This window comes from Topomyia yanbarensis, chromosome 1 (genome assembly GCF_030247195.1).
Source record: "Topomyia yanbarensis strain Yona2022 chromosome 1, ASM3024719v1, whole genome shotgun sequence".
NCBI lineage: Eukaryota > Metazoa > Arthropoda > Insecta > Diptera > Culicidae > Topomyia > Topomyia yanbarensis.
Window position 1 is genome coordinate 62,766,421 of NC_080670.1, and position 20,680 is coordinate 62,787,100.

General features: G+C 44.1%; 2 protein-coding genes across 2 annotated transcripts; both read right to left on the reverse strand.

Annotated features, from left to right (window-relative positions):
• Nucleotides 1-2,159: 2,159 nt before the first annotated feature.
• Nucleotides 2,160-3,983, reverse strand: LOC131677783 (uncharacterized). The gene is made up of 2 exons (XM_058957821.1): nt 2,391-3,983; nt 2,160-2,328 (listed from the first exon to the last, which is right to left on the reverse strand). Exon 1 carries the CDS (start codon nt 3,937-3,939, stop codon nt 2,551-2,553), a length of 1,389 nt encoding a protein of 462 aa, XP_058813804.1. The 5' UTR covers nt 3,940-3,983; the 3' UTR covers nt 2,160-2,328; nt 2,391-2,550.
• Nucleotides 3,984-3,991: 8 nt separating this feature from the next.
• LOC131695754 (uncharacterized) lies at nt 3,992-7,229 on the reverse strand. The gene is made up of 4 exons (XM_058984273.1): nt 6,703-7,229; nt 6,435-6,489; nt 4,118-6,372; nt 3,992-4,055 (listed from the first exon to the last, which is right to left on the reverse strand). Exons 1-4 carry the CDS (start codon nt 7,227-7,229, stop codon nt 3,992-3,994), a joined length of 2,901 nt encoding a protein of 966 aa, XP_058840256.1.
• Between the last annotated feature and the right edge of the window lie 13,451 nt (nt 7,230-20,680).

Here is a 20,680-nt window from a genome sequence, read left to right on the forward strand (position 1 = left end):
AAAAATACCACCAGCGGTGGTTAATGTTTAAGACGGCGTTTGTAAATTTTTAGGTGCTACAATGTTCACTGCACACTAACCCAGCCCAAACTTGTTCAGTAATTTCTTTTGACGACTTGCTCAGTAAAGTGATATTTTTAAGGAGCTGTCAGCAAATTGTATACAAATTTGCGGAATAGTTTTCATTTTTAGCGATTTTCAGTACTTTTTCGAATAATTTACTGAAACCCGCAATATTTTTGACTGAATTTGTCAGCTCTTCTGTTTTTTTTTCGGTACATAAACATTATCCAATAAAATACTGACTGATTGTTTGGTAAAATTGTACCAACGTTACCGAACCTCGTCAAAAACTTACAAAATAGGTACAGCAAATCATCTGTCAAGTCGCCATTTTCAGAGGAAACTTCTGACTGACCAGTGTTTTATGACGTTTGGATAGAACGGATTGCGGAGAGTTCGGTACCAAATTGTTTTACTGAATTGATTACCGAACGGTTTGCTGTTCAAAACCCCAGCAAAATTTTACTGTACCCAGTAATTTAAATTAAGTGTGTGGGGTGTTTTTGTATGTGCAGATGATTGTAATTGCATGTTCGAGTTTGTGACCAGGTTTAGGTTATCGCGAAGGCTACGAGCGTTTGAACGTTAAGAATGGGAGAGATTGTGAGTGTACATGAGAGAATACGCAACTAATTGTGTTAATGAATATGCAACTAATTGTGTTAGTGAGTATTAGTATGAATCTAATTTAGGATATAGTAATAAAAATGCTGAATTAAGAAAAAAAAGATTCGAGGAGAATAATTGAAGTGTATAAATTGACCACCACTATTTTTGGTATACATGAGTATTGGAAAAGCAAACTAATAAAAGTACAACCAAAACAGACTAATGGATTAGAAGAAAAGAACAGATGTAACATGCAATTAAACTACTTTAACTCGTCTAAATGCCAGCAAATAATATTTATTTACCCTTAACGACAATTGCATTTTGTTAGAATTTTATCAAGCTATAGTGACCGGGGATGGATGAATCTCGCGCGTCGGTAAATTGATTGTATACCTTAATTTATCCAATTCGATCTTCTCGAATGGATAGAATCGAATGTACAAATTAAACACCGAATCTACCCACTATTCTATCATATACGCCAGTGCTGCATCCATTCCCCGACCCAGCTGTCACAAATGCTCAGACGAACCCATACACAGATATACATACGACTAGCACATAACGGTTCTATCACATTCGCCCGAATGACATTCGCCCGAAAGTCATTTACCCGAATGGATCATTTACCCGAATGCCATCAGCCCGAATGGACCACTCGCCCGAATGTCATTAACCCGAATACCACATTCACTCAAGCATAATATAAAATCGGTAATTGTCTAGTTTAGTGACTTTAGTGATAGAAGTCCGACTTTAATGCGGTTTTTGCCAAAAGGATGTATTTTAACCTAAATAAACCAAATCCGAGCGGGAAATGTGAAATCTTTAACCAAAGTTTGATAAACTAAACAATAACAAGTGAGCTTATACAGCGGAGCTAGTGTGATGCGGCTTGGCCGCATATCCGAGGCCAAGGATCCGAAGCGGCGCAAAGCCGCTGAGGTTCCGTTGGACGAGGCGTTGATCCACCCGTCGCCGGAGTTATAAGCAAACCTGCGATCCTCTTGTTTGCCCGGTTTACTCAAACATAGGGGCTATAGCTAGTTTAAAGCCGACTGAGCGGCAGCGAAGTCGGACAGTGCACCAGAAAGCGATGTGGCGTAGCCACATTAGTCAACCGTACACTGACCACTGTGGCTATGCGACATCGCTTTTAGGTGTACTATCCGACGTCACTGAGGTTCTGTTGCCAACGCCACAAATGCTCTTCAGGTGCAAACTGATGCATATAGGACGCAGTTGTCAGCTCGAGCGGTAAAATCTTGTGATAAACCGGTCAAAATAATAAGAAATCTTTCGGAAACACCATCGATCGAGGTAAATATATATTAAGATGTTCCGTTAGCGAATTGAATCAATTAAATTAGCAATTATATCTTGCATGGTGGAAGTCCATTTGTCACAACACCGTTAGTAAATAGTAGCTCATAAATGTTATGTGGCGAAGCTAGTGTGATGCGGCTTTGCCACTGTTGGGGGAATTTTCGGGGTCTCTTCAGCAATACACCGTTGTTCTGGATGTTACGCTAAAAGCTAAATGTATCGATTAATTTATTTGTTTGGTTTTGTGTTCAGTTCACTCACATTGGTCACCCTAATTCACTTTTACTCCAATCTTCCCACTGTCAGCAATATGACCAAAACACACAACTGTAATTATAAGTTCAAATTAATATTTTCTACTCACAATACTTCTTGCTTATACTATTTACCCCAGCCTCGCTGGCAAATGTGAACTCCGTGTTGTTCTACAATTTAAATTCACTCAAATTATTCGTACTCCACAAATCAAAACAAAAGTATCAGTCTGTCAAACTTCTTTTGACAATTCTCCTTTCCACACAACCGTCAAAATCCGTCCGAGAGCTTGTGTCAGTCCTGCACTTGACGCGCCGCGCTTTCCTGCAACCGGGGGGTACTCGAGGGACTGGTGCGATCCTCCGTAACATTCCCCGACCCGTAAGGCTGGTCAGGTGAGTCCGCTCCAGTCTTACCTCTATCTACATCCAGTCTCGCCAGTTTGGCCACCGGTCGCCATTTGATTCCGTCGGCAGTCTGTATCACCGCATCACGTATTCTTCCATCACTTCCTTTCATGACTTGAACGACCCGACCCCGAACCCAACCGTTGCGAATTTTCTCTTCAACGATGACTACCAAGTCTCCAACTTCAATCGGTTTCGTCTCTTCGAACCACTTTGTTCTGCGAGCAATAGTTGGGAGATACTCTCGTACCCATCTGCGCCAGAACTGGTTCAACATAGCTTGGCACAGCTGCCAATCTCCTCTGCAAACCATCTTTGGCTCCGCTTGCTCCTTCGGCGGCTGTACCACTCCACGGGAACTCGACAAGAGAAAATGGTTCGGTGTCAACGCCTCTTGCTGCTCCGCCTCGAGGGGAATGAAAGTTAACGGTCTGGAGTTGACGACGCTTTCCGCTTCGATCACAAGAGTAGCCAGTGTCTCCTCGTTCGGAATCCTGGACGTATACATCGCCGCCAGAGATACTTTGACCGACCTCACCAACCGTTCCCAAGCACCTCCCATGTGCGGCGCCGCAGGTGGGTTGAATATCCACCGAGTGTTCGTATTGGTGAAGGATTCTGCAAGCTGTCCGTCTATGGCGATCATCTCCTTGCGCAGCTCGTTGTTTGCCCCAACGAAGTTCGTTCCTTGGTCGCTACGTATTTCCGCCGGGGACCCTCTTCGTCCGACAAATCGTCGTATTGCTTGCTTGCAGGATTCGGTCGTCAGCGTGTGTACAACCTCAAGGTGAATTGCACGGGTTGTGAGACACGTGAACAATGCAATCCATCTCTTCGCAGTGCTGCGGTTGACTCGAACAGCGATTGGTCCGAAGTAGTCAATTCCTACGTAGGAAAACGGACGTTCGAAGGCCTTTACTCTGGCCACCGGAAGCGGCGCCATGCGTGGGATCACCGGAACTGCCTTGTTTGCTTTGCACATCACACACTCCCTCGCTATCTGCCGTACTATCGTGCGCAGCGTAGACACATAGAAGCGCTGCCTCACCTCATTGACGACAGTCTCCCCATTAGCATGCAGGAATGTCCTGTGATACCACTCCAGCAGCATACGGGTGACTACATGCTCCTTAGGTAGTATTATCGGAAATCGGGTATCGTACGCCGCGAATGAGGCCTCAGGGATCCTGGAATCTGAACGGATAATTCCAGCGTCGTCCATGTATGGTGACAGTTTCCTGATTTTGCTAGTTCTCTCAAGTTTCTGTCGCCTCATCTTCTTATGATCTTCCTTCGTCGTCAGTATAGCAATTTCGTAGGGATACATTTCACTTTGGATCAGTCGGTAAATGGTTGACTCTGCAAGTGCCAGCTCCTGCTGCGTGATAGGCCCTGCTGGTGGCGCTTCGTTTCTAGATCTCTGTTGCAAGATCTTTCGATATCGGAGAACATACGCAACCGCTCGCTGTAGTCGTGTCCAGTTAGAAAAACGTTCCCAATTGATGACGGGCTTCAAAATCACTTCACTGTATACCAGACAGGGTCGTAATTCCTCGTCGGTCGTCTCCTCAGCAGCATTTATTTCCGACGGCCACTGTGTTTCCGGCACACCTAGGAAAAACTCTCCGAACCATGGGCTATTCGCCGAGAAGCAGGGTCCTCTTACACCCCATTTGGTTGCCAAATCTGCGGGATTCATCTTACTCGGTACGTACCGCCACTTCGCCGCGTCCGATTTCGACAGTATTTCGCCAACCCTACATGCAACAAACTGCCGATATCTTCGATGGTCCGCATTGATCCATGCCAATACAATCTTGGAGTCGGTCCACATGACCGTCTTGTCTATCTTAAGCGTGTGTCCATTGATGATTGCTTTGCGCAGTCGAACTCCGATTACCGCTCCATTCAGTTCCAGTCTCGGAATAGAAAGCGTCTTCAAAGGAGCCACCTTTGCTTTGCCACCAACCAACGCAACTCTGATAACGCTGCCCGGGAACTCTGCACGAAGATACGCTACGCACGCATACGCTTCCTCGCTTGCATCGACGAATATATGCAACTGCAGCGACACGACCTCCTTGATCGAATGTTCGGGAAAGTAGCAACGAGGAACGCGTATTTGGTTCAGATATTGGAACAAGGCGGTCCACCGGGTCCATTTCTCGTTCAATTCCAACGGAATCGGCTGGTCCCATTCGGTTTTTGCTCTCCATACCTCCTGAATTAGTATCTTACCGTGGACGAGAAAGAAACATAGTAGTCCAGCCGGGTGGAACGGGCTCATCACGACCTGCAATGCCTGTCGCTTCGTAGGACGATTCGTCTCAATCGCTAGTGTCGTTGAGAACGTGAAGACGTCTTCTTCTGGTTTCCAGTACATTCCAAGTACCCGTTCCATAGAGCAATTCTTGTCCATCTGGATGCATTTCTCGGAAGCGGGGTCGTCTTCCCCGACCCGTGCCAGCACCTCCTTGGAGTTCGACAACCAATTTCGTAGGTGAAACCCAGCAAGGGAGTGGATGTGCCTAACTTCCAACGCTATTTTTATCGCTTCCCCTACGCTGTCTGCACTGTCCAGATAATCGTCAACGTAATGTTTCCGGATTATGGCATCAGCAGCTGCTGGGAACTCTTGAGCATGTTCTTCAGCATTCCGGTTTTTTACATGTTGTGACGAGCATGGTGAACACGCGGCCCCAAACGTAGCAACATCTATTAGATACACAGTGGGTTCCATGCTTGGGTCATCCCGCCAAAGCATCCGTTGTGCGTGACGGTCCTCACGCCGAATTTTTACTTGATGGAACATCTCTTTTAAATCCGCGCAGAGGGCTACCCGTCTTTCCCTGAATCCGAAGAGCACTGTCAGAAGAGAGTTCAGAAGATCCGGTCCTTTCAACAGCATCGTGTTCAACGAAATGCCATCTACTTTGGCTGCGGCATCACAAAATATACGGATTTTCGATGGCTTCTTCGGATTTAGAACGACACCTAACGGAAGGTACCAAGTTCGTCTGGGGTCCGCTTCCTCCAGTTCCTCCGGGGTCGCCTTATGGATGTACCCCTTCGCCTGGTATTCGGAAAGCTGCCTCACGACACTCTCGCCAATCACTGGGTCTTTCAAGATTCGTCGCTCCAAGCACTGCAATCGACGAACTGCCATCGGATAGCTATCCGGGAACTCGAAACAATCATACCGCCACAGCAGTCCCGTTTCGAACCGCTGACCGACACGCTTCGTAGTTTTTTGAAGGATATTGTTCGCACGTTGTACTTCCGGAGATTCGGGACATCCTACAGCCTCGATACCCATACTTTCCACCGAGAAGAACTGTTTAACGAGATCATGCAGTGACCGATCATCCTGACACTCACAGATATGGAAACTGTGAGCGCGATCCACAGATTTTTCTTGTTTCCCGTATACAGTCCACCCGAGCCGCGACTTCGCCGCAATCGGTTCTCCAGGCTGGCCCACTCGTATCTTATGCATAGCAGTCACGTGAGCATTGTCGTTACCGATAAGAATACGAGGCAATGCGTTCTCGTAATCTTTGATCGGAAGACCTTTCAAATATGGGAACGACTCAGCCAACTCCGCGTATCGCAGGGATTGCCGTGGTAGGTCCAGCTTACTCACAGTGCGCACATCGTTCAGCGTGAACTTTGTCACTTCGGCTTCTCCACGAATCTTCAACGCAATCCGCTGAGAATCGGTCTCGATCAAGGGGTGAGTCGCTTAGCACAAATCGAATTGTGCTCACAAACAAACAGCGTGGTAGCTCGTGCCGCAATGTACAACGATGTGCCACGGTGTGCCACGCTGTGCCATGGTGTTCAGTAAAACAAAAGCAATGGTTGCTATGATTATTCAACTACACTTTGTTGACAGTTTTCGAGTTGTCAGAAGTGTGCCTCATTGTGCCACACATTGTGGTAACGAGTGAAATGATCGTGTGTTACTGTGAATCGTAATCTTATATCGTGTTATTGTAGGTGATATACTGTGCATAGCACATTGTTCTAAGCGACTCACCCCTTGGTCTCGATTCGTTTCATGTTAGCCGTCCACTGCAGACACAGTGGGAGCGAATCTCCTGTGACGCCCAATTGTATCGCAATATCTTCGTCGACCAGCGTCCGTGACGACCCGTCATCCAAGAACGCGTAAGTTGACACCGAACGGTTGGTTCCATGCAGCTCTACAGGGATAATTCGAAAGAGTGCGGCCTTGCCAGCGTAGTGATGATTAGTAACTGCATCAGATCCTGATGGTTTGGGTTCGAGCTTCTCTTGTTTTGGCACAAGTGCACTCGGTGTCTGCTTTGAGTGTAGCAGTGAATGATGTCGAAGCTGACATCCGTCGATCTCACACTTCGTGCGGATTCGGCACGGTCGCTTTCCATGAGCTCCCAAACATATACGGCAAAGTCTGAGCTCCTGAATGGTCTTCCAGCGTTCGTCCAACGTCTTCTTGGCAAACACACCGCAGTTTTTCACCCGATGTTTTGGGTCTTTGCAAACCAGACATGCTGGATCGGATAAGCGCGCAGGTATATCCATAGCCTCACCCTTCCCCGGCGTTTTCGCTGGTTCTTCTGCGACGTGTGCACCGCAAAAATGTTTGTCCTTGCTACCTTTATCTAGCTTCGTAGGCCGGAATTGCTATTGCGTTTGTCTCGGTTCGTAGTGTAGTGTCACATCATTTGCCGCTCTAACCAACGTCGACATGTACTGGGAAAACGATCGAATGTTCACCTCTCTGCACCTTTCCTTATACAATGATCAATCAAGCTTCGTGTTCGCAGGTAGCTTGTCCACTAGCTCGAACAATAACATTGGATTGTTCAAATGCGCCTCATGACCGCCGGCTTCCAGGTGATCGCACAGATTTTGAACTGCCAATCCGTAACCGATAAACGTGTCGAGCCGGTCTTGCTTCGGTCCCGGGACGTTGCGCACCTTCTGCAGCAACGTGTGAATTAACAGCTCTGGTCTACCGTACAGCGTCTCAAGCGTGGCAATAACATGTGACACAGCTGCCGGTAGTAGTAAACGACTTCGTACTGCTTCGAATGCGTTCCCCTTCAAACACCGCTGCAGTCTGGCCAAATTCTCTGCATCAGAATATCCGCACGCTTCCGTCGTGTTGACATAAGAGCTGATGAACAGAGGCCAGTCCTCTGGATTTCCCGAGAAAATAGGCAGCTCTTTGGAGATCACCTATCTGGCCGCAAGCTGCTGCGGATTCGGTCCACCGTGATAAGGCAACCGAGTTGGTTCATCCAACTGATTTGCGCTCTGGCCCTGTTGTCCGCCCTGATTCCACGTCGGTACTCTTGGCATTGGTGTCGCTCCGAAACCTGATAAGAAACGAGCTGTTGGTGCCGGCAACGATTGACCACCAGACCTCTGCGGTAGATGTCCACTGGGTTGCCTCAAAAAGGGTTGTGGTTCGAATCCGGACCTCTGCATCGGATATCCTCCGGTTGACGCTGGGATCGGCTCCGATTCGTCGGCTATTGGTCTTGGCTGCGATACGTTTTCGGGTATCAATCTTAATACTCTTGCACTGTTTGCACTCTCTCCAGTACCAACAACAACCGGACTGTTGGACAGAAGACTTCGAAACAGACCAACTTGAATATTTGTTGGGGCATAATTGAAGGGTTTCGGTTCATTCCCGGTTTGTGTGGGAGGGAAAGTTCTGTATACCTGTGTAGCTAACTGCATACCGCTGATACTCGGTAAGACGGGTTCTAACACTGGCTGGGGTGGATCTAGCTCGCTAGTGACATATTTGTGTACAACGCTCTCAGAAGTTCGACCAATGAGACGCCCTATCCAAAACGGTTTGCTTATCGCTAATTGGTAGCTTACGGCATTCCTGTCTAGCGCCTGTCCCGGATGTCGTTGTATTTTCCGTCTGCTGAACAATCCCAGTTGCTGTCTTTGTGGGTCTCATCATAGTTGAGCTCATAGCCTCGTACTGTTGACTCCGCCACTGCCTCACTTTGCTGTGCGAACTCTGCTGTGAAATCGCACTTTTGTCGTCATCATCCTCATTTCCCAACTCCAGTTGCTCCCGTAGCCGAAAGGTTTCTTCCAGAGCTTCCGTTTCGACTTGCAGCTTCATCGTTTCGAACTCATTCTCCCGTTTCTCATGTTCCAACTCCAGTCGTTTGAGCGCTAGCTTCTTCTGCGCTTCTAACTTCTCCATCTGCAGTTGAACCAACCTAGCTCGTGCACTGGCAGTGGTCTTTACAGAACTTGTTCTGGAACTTGTACCACTCTTGGGCCTTTCCACTGGTATCGTCGATGATGGCCGTTGACAGTTGGGACATGTAAAGGCTCGGTCTGGCTCTGCGATACTGTCGTTGACACCTACGCAACTGTAGTGCCACCACGACTCGCAATGGCAGCAGCTTACCATTCGGTCTGTATCCGCTTCGATACACGCCTGACAGTGGGTTTTCTTGCTCCGTGTGCTTGGCATCTTGAGCAATCTTTTAGTTTTGTTGGGGGAATTTTCGGGGTCTCTTCAGCAATACACCGTTGTTCTGGATGTTACGCTAAAAGCTAAATGTATCGATTAATTTATTTGTTTGGTTTTGTGTTCAGTTCACTCACATTGGTCACCCTAATTCACTTTTACTCCAATCTTCCCACTGTCAGCAATATGACCAAAACACACAACTGTAATTATAAGTTCAAATTAATATTTTCTACTCACAATACTTCTTGCTTATACTATTTACCCCAGCCTCGCTGGCAAATGTGAACTCCGTGTTGTTCTACAATTTAAATTCACTCAAATTATTCGTACTCCACAAATCAAAACAAAAGTATCAGTCTGTCAAACTTCTTTTGACAATTCTCCTTTCCACACAACCGTCAAAATCCGTCCGAGAGCTTGTGTCAGTCCTGCACTTGACGCGCCGCGCTTTCCTGCAACCGGGGGGTACTCGAGGGACTGGTGCGATCCTCCGTAACAGCCACAATTACCGAGGTCGAGGAACCGAAGAGGAGGTCCCTGCGGCAAACCTGTGATCCATTGGTATGCTTGGTTTACTGAAATATAGGGGTTGATTCCTTCTTTAAATATGAGCAGTACTTTGAGTTTGTATACCAGATAGCCCTCGCAATCAAACCGGTGATCCACTCGTTTGCCCGGTTTACTCACACTTAGGGATTGATTCCTTCTTTTAAACATGAGCAGCTCTTTTCCCACAATTAGGGGTTGATTGCTTCTTTCAAACATGACAAATCCTTGGATCTGCATGCCAAATAAGTTTGCAAAGAAACTGTTGATCCACTCGTCTGCCCGGTATACTCAAACATAAGGGTTGATTCCTTCTTTCAAAACAAGAGCAATTTCTTGAATCTATATACCAAATAGCTCTCTACGTAATATTGGATTTCGAGACAGGATGATTCTTCCACCTAATTCACGGATGATTCTTCCATCTAAACCAAAGTTTTTTCTGAAAAATAAAACAACTTGGTCGTCAGACAAAATATTCGGAAGATCACCGAGTACAACTAATTTACAAACAAGTTGTTGCCTTGGCTTTCTTGCCCCATCAAGGTATTCCAATGGCACTCGAAGAATTGAGGAAAAGTTGTCCAAAGGCTCTCGACGATTTTTTGGATTACATTAGTAAAAATTGTATTTTTGGTAGGAAGGAAACTAATCAAAAAGTTTCTCGATAACCCTTCTTTACCCCCCGCTTCGTGGTCAGTTTTCGAAAATGTATCGACAAAGATTCCTAGAACCACCAATAATGTGGAAGACTAGCACAATAAATGGAACGGTTTGTTAAGCCGTGTAAATTCTATGGTGTGTTGAAGCAGTTGCAGCTTGAAGAGAAAAACCCTAGTACGTATGTTTTACTTACACTACAAGCGGTGCCAACAGCAAAAAAGTCTAAAAAGAACTCACGAAAGGACTTAAAACTGGAAACCCTAGTTAAATCATACAAACCAGGTGATTGGATTAACTATTTGACTGGTATAGCTTTAGTGTTAATTTCTTCATAGCATCAAATGTAATAAAATTTGTATTTCATCTTAATAAATTAAATTTTTCCGATTGACATTTCGATGTTTTTCGGGTATATGGAATTCGGGCGAATGGCATTCGGGTTTATGTTGCATTCGGGCGAATGTCTTTCGGGTGTTCGTGGCATTCGGGTGAACGACATTCGGGTTTATGTGACATTCGGGCAAATGTCTTTCGGGTAAATGGCTTTCGGGCGAATGTCATTCGGGCGAACGTGACAGAATCCACATAACAATTGTATACTAGTACTAAAATCTACAATTATTACAAAACGACCACTAATGGGTTTCTTTCTATGTTAACATTACTTTAACTAGCTTGTGCACGATGACGAAGTCGACCGATAAATCGACACACAATGGCCCCCACTGTGAGTCGTCCACCAACACTGTCATTAAACTGTGGAACAATGTCTGCAAACACGGCACACAACAAAAATCAATCCACGTCGACATTCTTTCAGTCGATCTCGTTTAAAACGGACGTATTTTGCGAACGGAAAAACTACCCAAAGTAGACGCCATTTTGTTATTTATAGACGCTAAGAGGAAGAGAACGAGTACTTTTTCGAATTATTCGATTTGAAGGCGAGACTTTTTATTAGAATATCTATCAGAAGAACTATAAAAAAGTACAGAAAACCTGAAAAGTGGAATAACGAAAACCTAACCTAACGCTATGACGGATCCACCCGACGACACAGGGCAAAATACAGGACCGCCGCAGAAGGTCTACACGCGGTATGAGTACACCCAACAGGATGTGTCTCCATTCAGAGTGATTGTACAGCTGGCGGATAACCAAGGAGATCAAAGGATCAACAAGCTATCCCTAGGAAGATTGGTCAGCAAGCAGAAGGACTATAAAAATAACATCTACAACATGCGAGCACTAGGGCGCAACAAAATCCTCGTGTTCCTGAAAGATTACGAGACGGCAAATAAGCTTCAAGTGGACTCTCTACTGAAAAACAACAACTATAAAGCATACATTCCCCGCAGTTTTGTATCCGTGTCTGGGGTTGTGGCCGGAGTACCTATCGACATGGAAATGGAAGAGATCAGCGAAAACATCACTAGTGAGCACCCCATCCTTGCAATTAACAGACTACACCGCTACGAAACAGGAAAGAAGATCCCAACGCATAGAATCAGCATAGTGTTCCGTGCCAGTAAGCTGCCGACCGAAGTCCGATTTTTCTGCTGCATCAATACGGTAAGACCTTTTGTAAACAAACCCGTCCTGTGCCTTAACTGTTTGCGATACAATCACAAAACGGACAATTGTCGCTCTAAAATGAGATGCGCGAACAGTACACTCCAACACGATGGAATGGACACAGGAGATTGCCAGAATAAAGCAAAATGTCTTTACTGTAGAAACAACGAAGAACATAAAACATCCGATGAAAACTGCCCCGAACGAACCCGACAGAAAAATATCAAGAGCATCATGGCAAAAACAACGCTCACATATCTCGAAGCAAAAGAGCAAAATCCCATGTTAACGCAAAACCGCTATGATATTTTGGAAAACGTCGATGAATTCCCAACAATTCCGGATAGCTACGCAAAAATAACGAAAGGAACGTATAAACCAGTTAACACACACCAATATAAACAGCAGAACATCAAGCGACCTATTGAGTAGGTCAACATCTCTCAGCAAGTGAATGTGCTCGCGGACAAAAAGAAGAAAAAGGAAGGAGCTGAAGAGCAGTGCAACGGTGTCGCATTGTTCAATAAGTTTCGGGTCAACGATTTTGAGCGATGGGCGCAAAGGTTTGAGGATCAACGAAAGCAAAATATACAACAAAAAATGGTTAAGCACATCGGCAAAGATGGGGACGGCACAACAGCAGACGAAGGCGCGATAGCGAACGCCAACCAACAGTATAAGATAGATCCACGTAGGAACAGATCCAGATCGCGTGACAGACCCACCCAAAGAAGTGGCAAGACTGATTGGCATACGGACACAATTTACAAACAGTGAGTAAAAATGACAAATAATATAAATATTTTGCAGCTAAATATACAAAGCCTTGAAAAAAATAAAGATGAGCTGTCTAGAACGTTAGCCAAAGAGCAATACGATGTAGTATTGTTATCGGAAAGCTGGACAAAAAAAGAACATGAAAAACTGAAATATAAGGTGCCAGGGTACTTCACATATCTGAACTCTAGAGACGACGGATATGGTGGTGCCGGATTAATTATAAACAAAAAGCTTAGAACGAGCGATATCGAAGTACCGACTTTCCCGAAGATACAAGTAATTGCGAGAAAAATAGTCAGCATTGACTTGGTGATGGTGTCAGTATATGTTGCTCCGAACGTATTTCACCTAGATCTCAAAGCGAACCTCAAATCCATCTTTCAAAGGCTGAAGCAGTTCTCGAAAGTGATAATGGGGGGAGATTTCAACTCCCACCACAACTCTTGGGACCCTATGCACTCGGATAATAAAGGAACAGCGTTGTTCGAACTAATAAATGAAGAAAATGTTATCCTACTGAACGACGGACAACCAACATTCGTGCCGACAGAAATAGGAAAGAAACCCTCTACTATAGACCTAGTATTAGTTACTCCACAATTATTTCATAGCGCATCCATGAAGGTTCTGGATTACGGCATAGGAAGTAGACACTTGGCCATCGAAACATGCATCCGTTTAGTAGAACCCAGAAAACCACAAATATTCGTTAACCAATCCAAGGTACAGGAGGCGTTCAAAAAAATCGACCTGCTCACAGCAGGAAATTTCCAAGAACTGCAGGCTGCATCTAGGAAGATACATAAAAACTCTCGACAGAAAAGCAAATACAAACCGAAGTTTTGGTGGACCGAAGAGGTCGAAATGGCTTGGCAGAACAAACGTGATGCCAGAGCGGCATTCAACCGAAATGGCGGTATGACGGAGCTGATAGAATTTAAAAGGACAGAGGCTGTTTTCAATAAAAAGAAGAACGAGGCATCGAAACAACGATTTGAGGAATTTGTGGGTAGTTTCGACCCCCGCACACCGTCGAGAGAGATATGGACAAAAATAAGACATCTGAATGGAAGAAGAAAAAAAGTAGAAAATGTACTGGTACACGAGGAGCCACAGATGGCTCAAAAGTTTCTTGATACACACTTCCCACAAGAAAAATACCTCGATGTTACGCCATGCTACCTACCATCATACGACATTATCACACCTACCTTTTGGGAAACATTTCTAGCAGCAAAAAAGAAATCATCGCCAGGACCCGATGGCATTACCTACAGACTGCTTAAAATCCTAAATCCAGATGTCCGCAACAGCATCATTCGAGACATGAACAACATGTGGAGAACGAGTACGATCACCGAGGAAATGAGAACCATAAAAATCGTAGCCATTCCTAAACCAGGAAAAAATCCGGAAAACGTAGAAGGAACTAGACCAATATCCTTGGTAAATTGTGGACTAAAAATCCTCAACGCAGCCGTACTAGAGAAACTTCAACACCACTTATCCACAGAAGCTGTCCTGCCACAGTTATCCTTCGGTTTTCGAAAGGGTATGTACACAGTAAGTTGCTTAGAATATGTGACAAATAAAATCTTACAGATAAAACGAGCCAATCACATCACTGCAGCAGTATTCGTCGATCTCTCAAATGCGTTTAACGCAGTCAAAGTGGAGGTGTTGGAGCAAACGCTGCTATCCAGCAAAATTCCACCCGAGTTCTCTAGTTGGATGATCGCGTTCCTAGCGAACAGACCTATCCAGTTACGAGTGGGTAACGACTATCTAACACGCCATGTCAGCCAAGGACTACCGCAGGGAGACGTCCTATCACCTACAATGTTCAACATATACACAACGATACTACACAGCATAAAAGTGAAAGGCGTGGTATTGGTGCAATATGCCGATGACTTCGCGATAATAATAGAAGGACGAAGTATCGAAGAAGTAGAAGCACGAGGGCAACGATTCATCAATACATTCGCGGAGAAGGCTAGACAACTCAATTTCACCATCAATGTCCGAAAGTCTAGGGCGATTATTTTCAACAATAGTCCCCAAGATCTTAAAATCTACATCGGAAATGACAAGATCGAGACGGCAAGAATGCATACATATCTAGGTTTACTGCTAGACAAATCTTTAAGATATGGCCCTCACATTCGTGAACTCTTACACAAACTTGCCGATAGACTGAACATGGTAAAAGTAATCAGCGGATTGAAATTTGGAAGCCACCCTGAAACTCTCGCTTTGGTGTATAACGCTCTCTTTAGAGGATTCATTGAGTACGGTGCAAGCGTGTACGGAACGGCCAGTGTTTCCAATCTGAGCAAAATAGAAAAGATTAACAACTCGTGCTTAAGAAAAATAACCGGCTGTACAAAAACAACTCCTTTGAACACTCTGCAAGCTCTCTCAGCTCAACCACCACTGCGCTTCAGAAGGCTAAAAGTTGTAGGTCGACAGGTGGCCAAACACTGCTATGGCAGAACTCCAGTATGGGAACAACTAAGGCAGCTGGACACGGATGACGAAAGCAGGCTGTCCATGACAGAAAAAACATATCTACGCCACATGCACATCATGAAAAACATGTCACATCTCATAAAAAGTGAGTACCGATACGAAGAGGTGGGAGTTTACACCACTCTGAATGAAGAACTCTGGCCCAAAAAGACAACGGATGTCAAAATACTTAAACAACTTACCTTATCTTTGATTAACGGGAAGTATAGTGAACGACAAATAATCTACACGGACGCATCCAGCGACGGTGAAACATGCGGCATTGGAATATACCACGAATCAAGAAATATTAGGATATGTCTACGTCTGGAACACACTGTGTGCATTATGTCGGCAGAAATAGAGGCGATATACGTTGCGATGCAATACATCACGAGGAACACCTTATCAGGTACAGTTATAATGACTGACTCGAGATCTGGATGCGAACTAATAAAAAGCAACATTGGCAAACGGCAGAGAGATTGCGTAATAGACCAAATTTTGGACATGGCTGCGACATCCAGAACAACAATCCAATGGATACCCGGGCACACAGGCGTTAACGGAAATGAGATAGCTGACCAACTGGCCAAGGCTGGTATAGAAAGTGAAAAGATCTGCAACAACAAAATGTTAATACACGATGCTACAAATTATTTCGGTTCGATCAGCGAAGAGGAATCGCAGCAATGGTACCTCAACTACACCACAGAACTTGGAAAAGGTAGGAAATTCTTCCAGATAAACAACACGATCCCTATGAAACCCTGGCATCACAAGTTACCACTGAACAACACCGAAGTCCGCACACTAAACCGATTGCTCTCTGGACATGATTACTCTAACTACTGGCTAAACAAGATGAAAATCAAAGAAGACTGCATCTGTGTTGTTTGTGACGTATTAGACAACTCGGAGTACGTCATATTCTTCTGCGTGAAAAATACAACAACAAGGCAAAAATACAATTTAGACCAATACTGCAATATTTATCAAATTTACGAGAAAAAAGATATCACGCTCCTACAAAATGTAGTAAACTTCCTACGCGAAACAAGAAATTCAATATAAACAAAAACGACTATAAACAATAAACGTCAAACATACCCAACAATGCTACCCACCCCGGCCCTAATGTCATGTTGACTAAAAGTCAAAGAAAAAAAAAACGGTGAAAAGTCTTCCAGACTCAAAACAAAACTGCTGGCAATATAGCTACATAGCTGTGCCATCCCTTAGCCACTGCTGACAGGACGGCGGCGGCGCACAGAAGAAGAAGAAGAAGAATCCACGTCGACCCGCCAGTCATACTCCTGAACCTAGGGGAGAGAATTTTTTTTATTCTTGTTACTTTAATAAGGGACCAATCATAAATTACGCAACGCGTTTAGGGGGGAGGGGAGGGGTTTCGACAAGTTGTGACATTGTGACAAGCGGAAGAGGGGGAGTAAGCTAGAACGTTACGTAACATGTTTTTACTGAAGAAAAAAATTAAAAGAAATTTATTACGTAATAGGGAAGGGGGATAGAGATATTTGTGACAGTTTGTTACATGGGGGGAGGGGGAGCCAATTTCGGGCATTTTTTGCGTTACGTAATTTATGAATGGTCCCTAAATCAAATAAAATGGCGGGGTTGTAAGGAGTTATACGCCTTTATACGCTAATTATTTGAAGATCTTCTTTACCAGTTGGTAGCCGAACTCTTCCTGCAACTGTAGATAGTCGCTGATCAACTGTGGCGTATGAACAAATTTCTGCAAAGATTGCTTCCTGACTAGGGTAGCTGACTTCCCACAACGTAAGTACAGTTGACCAGGGGGATGTATTCAAGCTTAGCCACTGCACAGCTGCTTCAACTTCCGCTGTCAGCTCTCAGGATTCGCCTTTTCCTTCGATTGCGGGGGCAATGTATACTTCTTTTTTATTGGCCCTTTTTGTTTTACGTAATTAATTCTGCTGAAAAGTTTTCCACCCGGATTCGATCGGCCTGCTTTTGGTAGATAAAGTTTCCTAGAATATAAAGTAAAGTTATATGTATTATTTCATAAAACTTCTAAATGTTGCATTGACTCATGAGGAAGTTTGTAATATTATCATTACGTTTTACCTTTGATTCCTGGATGAAGACGCATACGATTACATCGCTGAGATTGCTCAAAGATTCGACAGTGGTTTTCCGTCCCTGGGATATGTGGAAACGAGCCACATTATCTATAACCAGCTTTTGACCGGCTTTGGAAAGCGTATGCGTGTTGCGTGCTTTATAACTTGTCTTCCGAAATCGGTTCTCTCCAAAAGAACGCGTAGATGATGCGATGAAAGGATGGCAGGTTCACTATGTGTAAAAACTTTTGAAATCTCTTTTTCCTGAAAAATGCGTAATAATATGCTTTTATTTTCTTTTGAAATGGCATTAAAACATTTGCCTAGGGAGTAAAACTTTATAAGTACCTTGTCGTCAGCGCTACAAATGTTAAATTCCCTGGCGGAGTCGATGGATATATCCAGTTCTAGTGTGGGATATTTCGGGTTCACAGCTATACCCCCTCGATCATCTTCCACGAACACGATGTTATCCAAAAGCTATGAATTTAAAAAATATGTAACAAGAAAAATGAACGCAATGAAAATTCACTTACCTTTTTCTTCCGTCAATTTGTAACCCAAAGCCAAACCAAACCCAAAGGTATAGAATATTGCTCCGCTAGTGCCTTCAAATTATCTTTTTCGACTGATATCAATTGTAATAGCTGCAAATTAGTGCTACGATAAAAGTCTAAACACACTTCTGACGGTGCGTTTGCTTCAAAATCTCTGATTAGAAGCTCCTCGTTTAAAACAATGCTGTCTTGATTGTTCATGGTTACGGTTGAATTGATTTCATAAGGAAGAATTATGACATTTTCACAATAATGACGTTTATGAAAATCTTAAGTCACGTCAATGAAATGCGTACATCATTCCAATGAATTTCATAAGACATACTTATAAAATCTGTAGCTGCAAAGAAGTCAAGTGGACTGTATTTAACACAGGGCTCAGCGCAAGCGAATGAAAAACGCTTCTTGAGCTTCTATACTATAGGTCTGTTCCAGTACCAGGAGAAACTGGAAGTATTCCGGAGAAAATCGTTCCTGTACTCTCTTCTTCTCTTTTTTATTCTTCTGGTAGCAAACCGGAGTAAAAAGGAGCAAAGATTTTTTGCTCCTGTTTACTCCGGAGTGATGCTTTTACGTACTACGTGTACTGGAACAAACCTTATAATTGTTTAATTTCCGTTCTTACACTTTTAACATTTTGTGGGTGGATTAGGGTTGAAAAAATCAATTTAATAGAGAATACACTGAATGAAACATACGCATTGTGACGTGAACATCTTCCCGCTCATTGAAATGGTGGCATTTCAATTTCCAGATGGAGCTGGCTCCTCGTCAAGCGGCAACAAACATATGTACTTCACCGCCCGTTTAATCGTCGAATTACTGGTCTTCAAAGTTACCACTCTTACGTGTCCATCCTTCCCTGGATGCACCTCCGTGATACGCGCAAGATTCCACTGAAGAGGAGGAAGATTATCATCCACAACGAGCACTAAGGCACCAACATTGAGTGTGGTTGTCGTGAAGTCTCGTTGCCGTCTTTGAAGCTCTTGGAGAAAATCTGTAGACCAGGTACGCCAATACGTCTGCTTCAGGTTCTGCAATACTTGCCCTCTGAACAGCCTTCCTAATTTGAGGTGATCGTACGATGGTTCAAGAACCGCTTAAAACTCTCTGCCTATCATGAAATGAGCCGGCGTAATAGCTGTAAGATCATTTGGATCGTCCGAGGATGGAACCAAAGGACGTGAATTTAAAATGGCCTCAATTTGGGCCAATACTGTCGACAATTCTTCGTGCGGGAGTTTGTGATCTGCTAGAATCGATCGCAAGTGAAATTTGGCCGACTTTACTCCGGCCTCCCATATTCCTCCGAAGTGGGGACTACGAGGAGGAATAAAGGACCACTCAATGTTTCGCGCCACGCAAAATCCATTCAACTTCCTCTGGTGCATCTCAGATTCAAAAAGAACGACAAGTTTTGCAAGCTCATTGTTCGCGCCAACGAAATTGGTGGTATTATCTGAAAAGATCCTTTTCGGTAGACCTCTTCGGCTCACGAACCGCTGAAGAGCGGCCAAGAATGCATCCGTCGACAAATTTGATACTGCTTCCAAGTGCATAGCACGTGTGGCCATACAAATAAAACACAAACGTACCCTTTGGTCATTACACTTTTTCTTACAGCTACTGCCGTTTTCAGCGTAAACGGTCCAGCGAAATCGACTCCGACATTGGCGAATGGATACGCAGCTTGAACTCTGTACTCCGGTAAGGGACCATTCATAAATTACGTAACGCTTTTAGGGGGGGGGGAGCTGGTTCGCCAAGTTGTTACATATTGTGACATAGGGGGGAGGGGGAGTAAGCTAGATCGTTACGTAACATGTTTTCCCCCAGAATTTTTTTTTTTTTCAAGGAATTCGTTACGTAATAGGGGAGGGGGGATAAAGAAATTTGTAACAATTTGTTACAGGGGGGGGGGAGTCAATTTTGGGCAATTTTTGCGTTACGTAATTTAGGAATGGTCCCTAAGTCTCCCATTAACTGTGTCGCTCTTTTTGGGTTGACACGGTAACAGCGTGTGCATTTGTAGATAACATTCCGAATAATATTTTTCACTCGAAGAGGCCAAAATTGTTGTCTCACAACAGCAAGTAAAGCTCGTTGACCAATATGCATGTTGGCCCTATGCAAATGACGAATAATGGCAATGGTCACAGGATGTCGAGAAGGCAACCGAAATTGATGCTTGCTACCATAAGAAATATGAGCGTGTCGAATTCTTCCTCCTACGCGTAATGTATCGTCTCTTTCATCGACAAAGGGGTTTAAGCATTTTAGTGGATAATTGTAGTTCTTCTCCTCCTTTAACCCCTTCATGCTCATGTTGTTTGTGGACAACAACGTTTTTAAACAGTTATAACTTTTGATTGAGACAAGACTTGTTCACAAAAATAAGTAAGATTAATAAATATGACCATTGGCTTTCATTTGAGTAATAACAGTTACAAGGATCAGTATTAGAACTGAAGCAATGAGTCTGATTTGATTCCGATGGGCTGCCAGGAACAGTTTACGTTCACAAAGGAAAATAAATTTTCCATATATCTTTGTTATGTTGCAATTTTATTGAAAACTGATAAAACTTATCAATTTAGACTGTCTTTGGTTATGTTTTCCACGCAATTGGACTGTTGTAAATATTTTAGGAGTACTGTATTGACCATTGGAAGGTAAAAATTGAGCAGCTTCTAGCACTGCGAGGGAGGCACCTATCTTTATGAAAAAAGGCTTTTAGTGTTTCTTAACCCAACCGTTTTCAAGGAAAAATACATG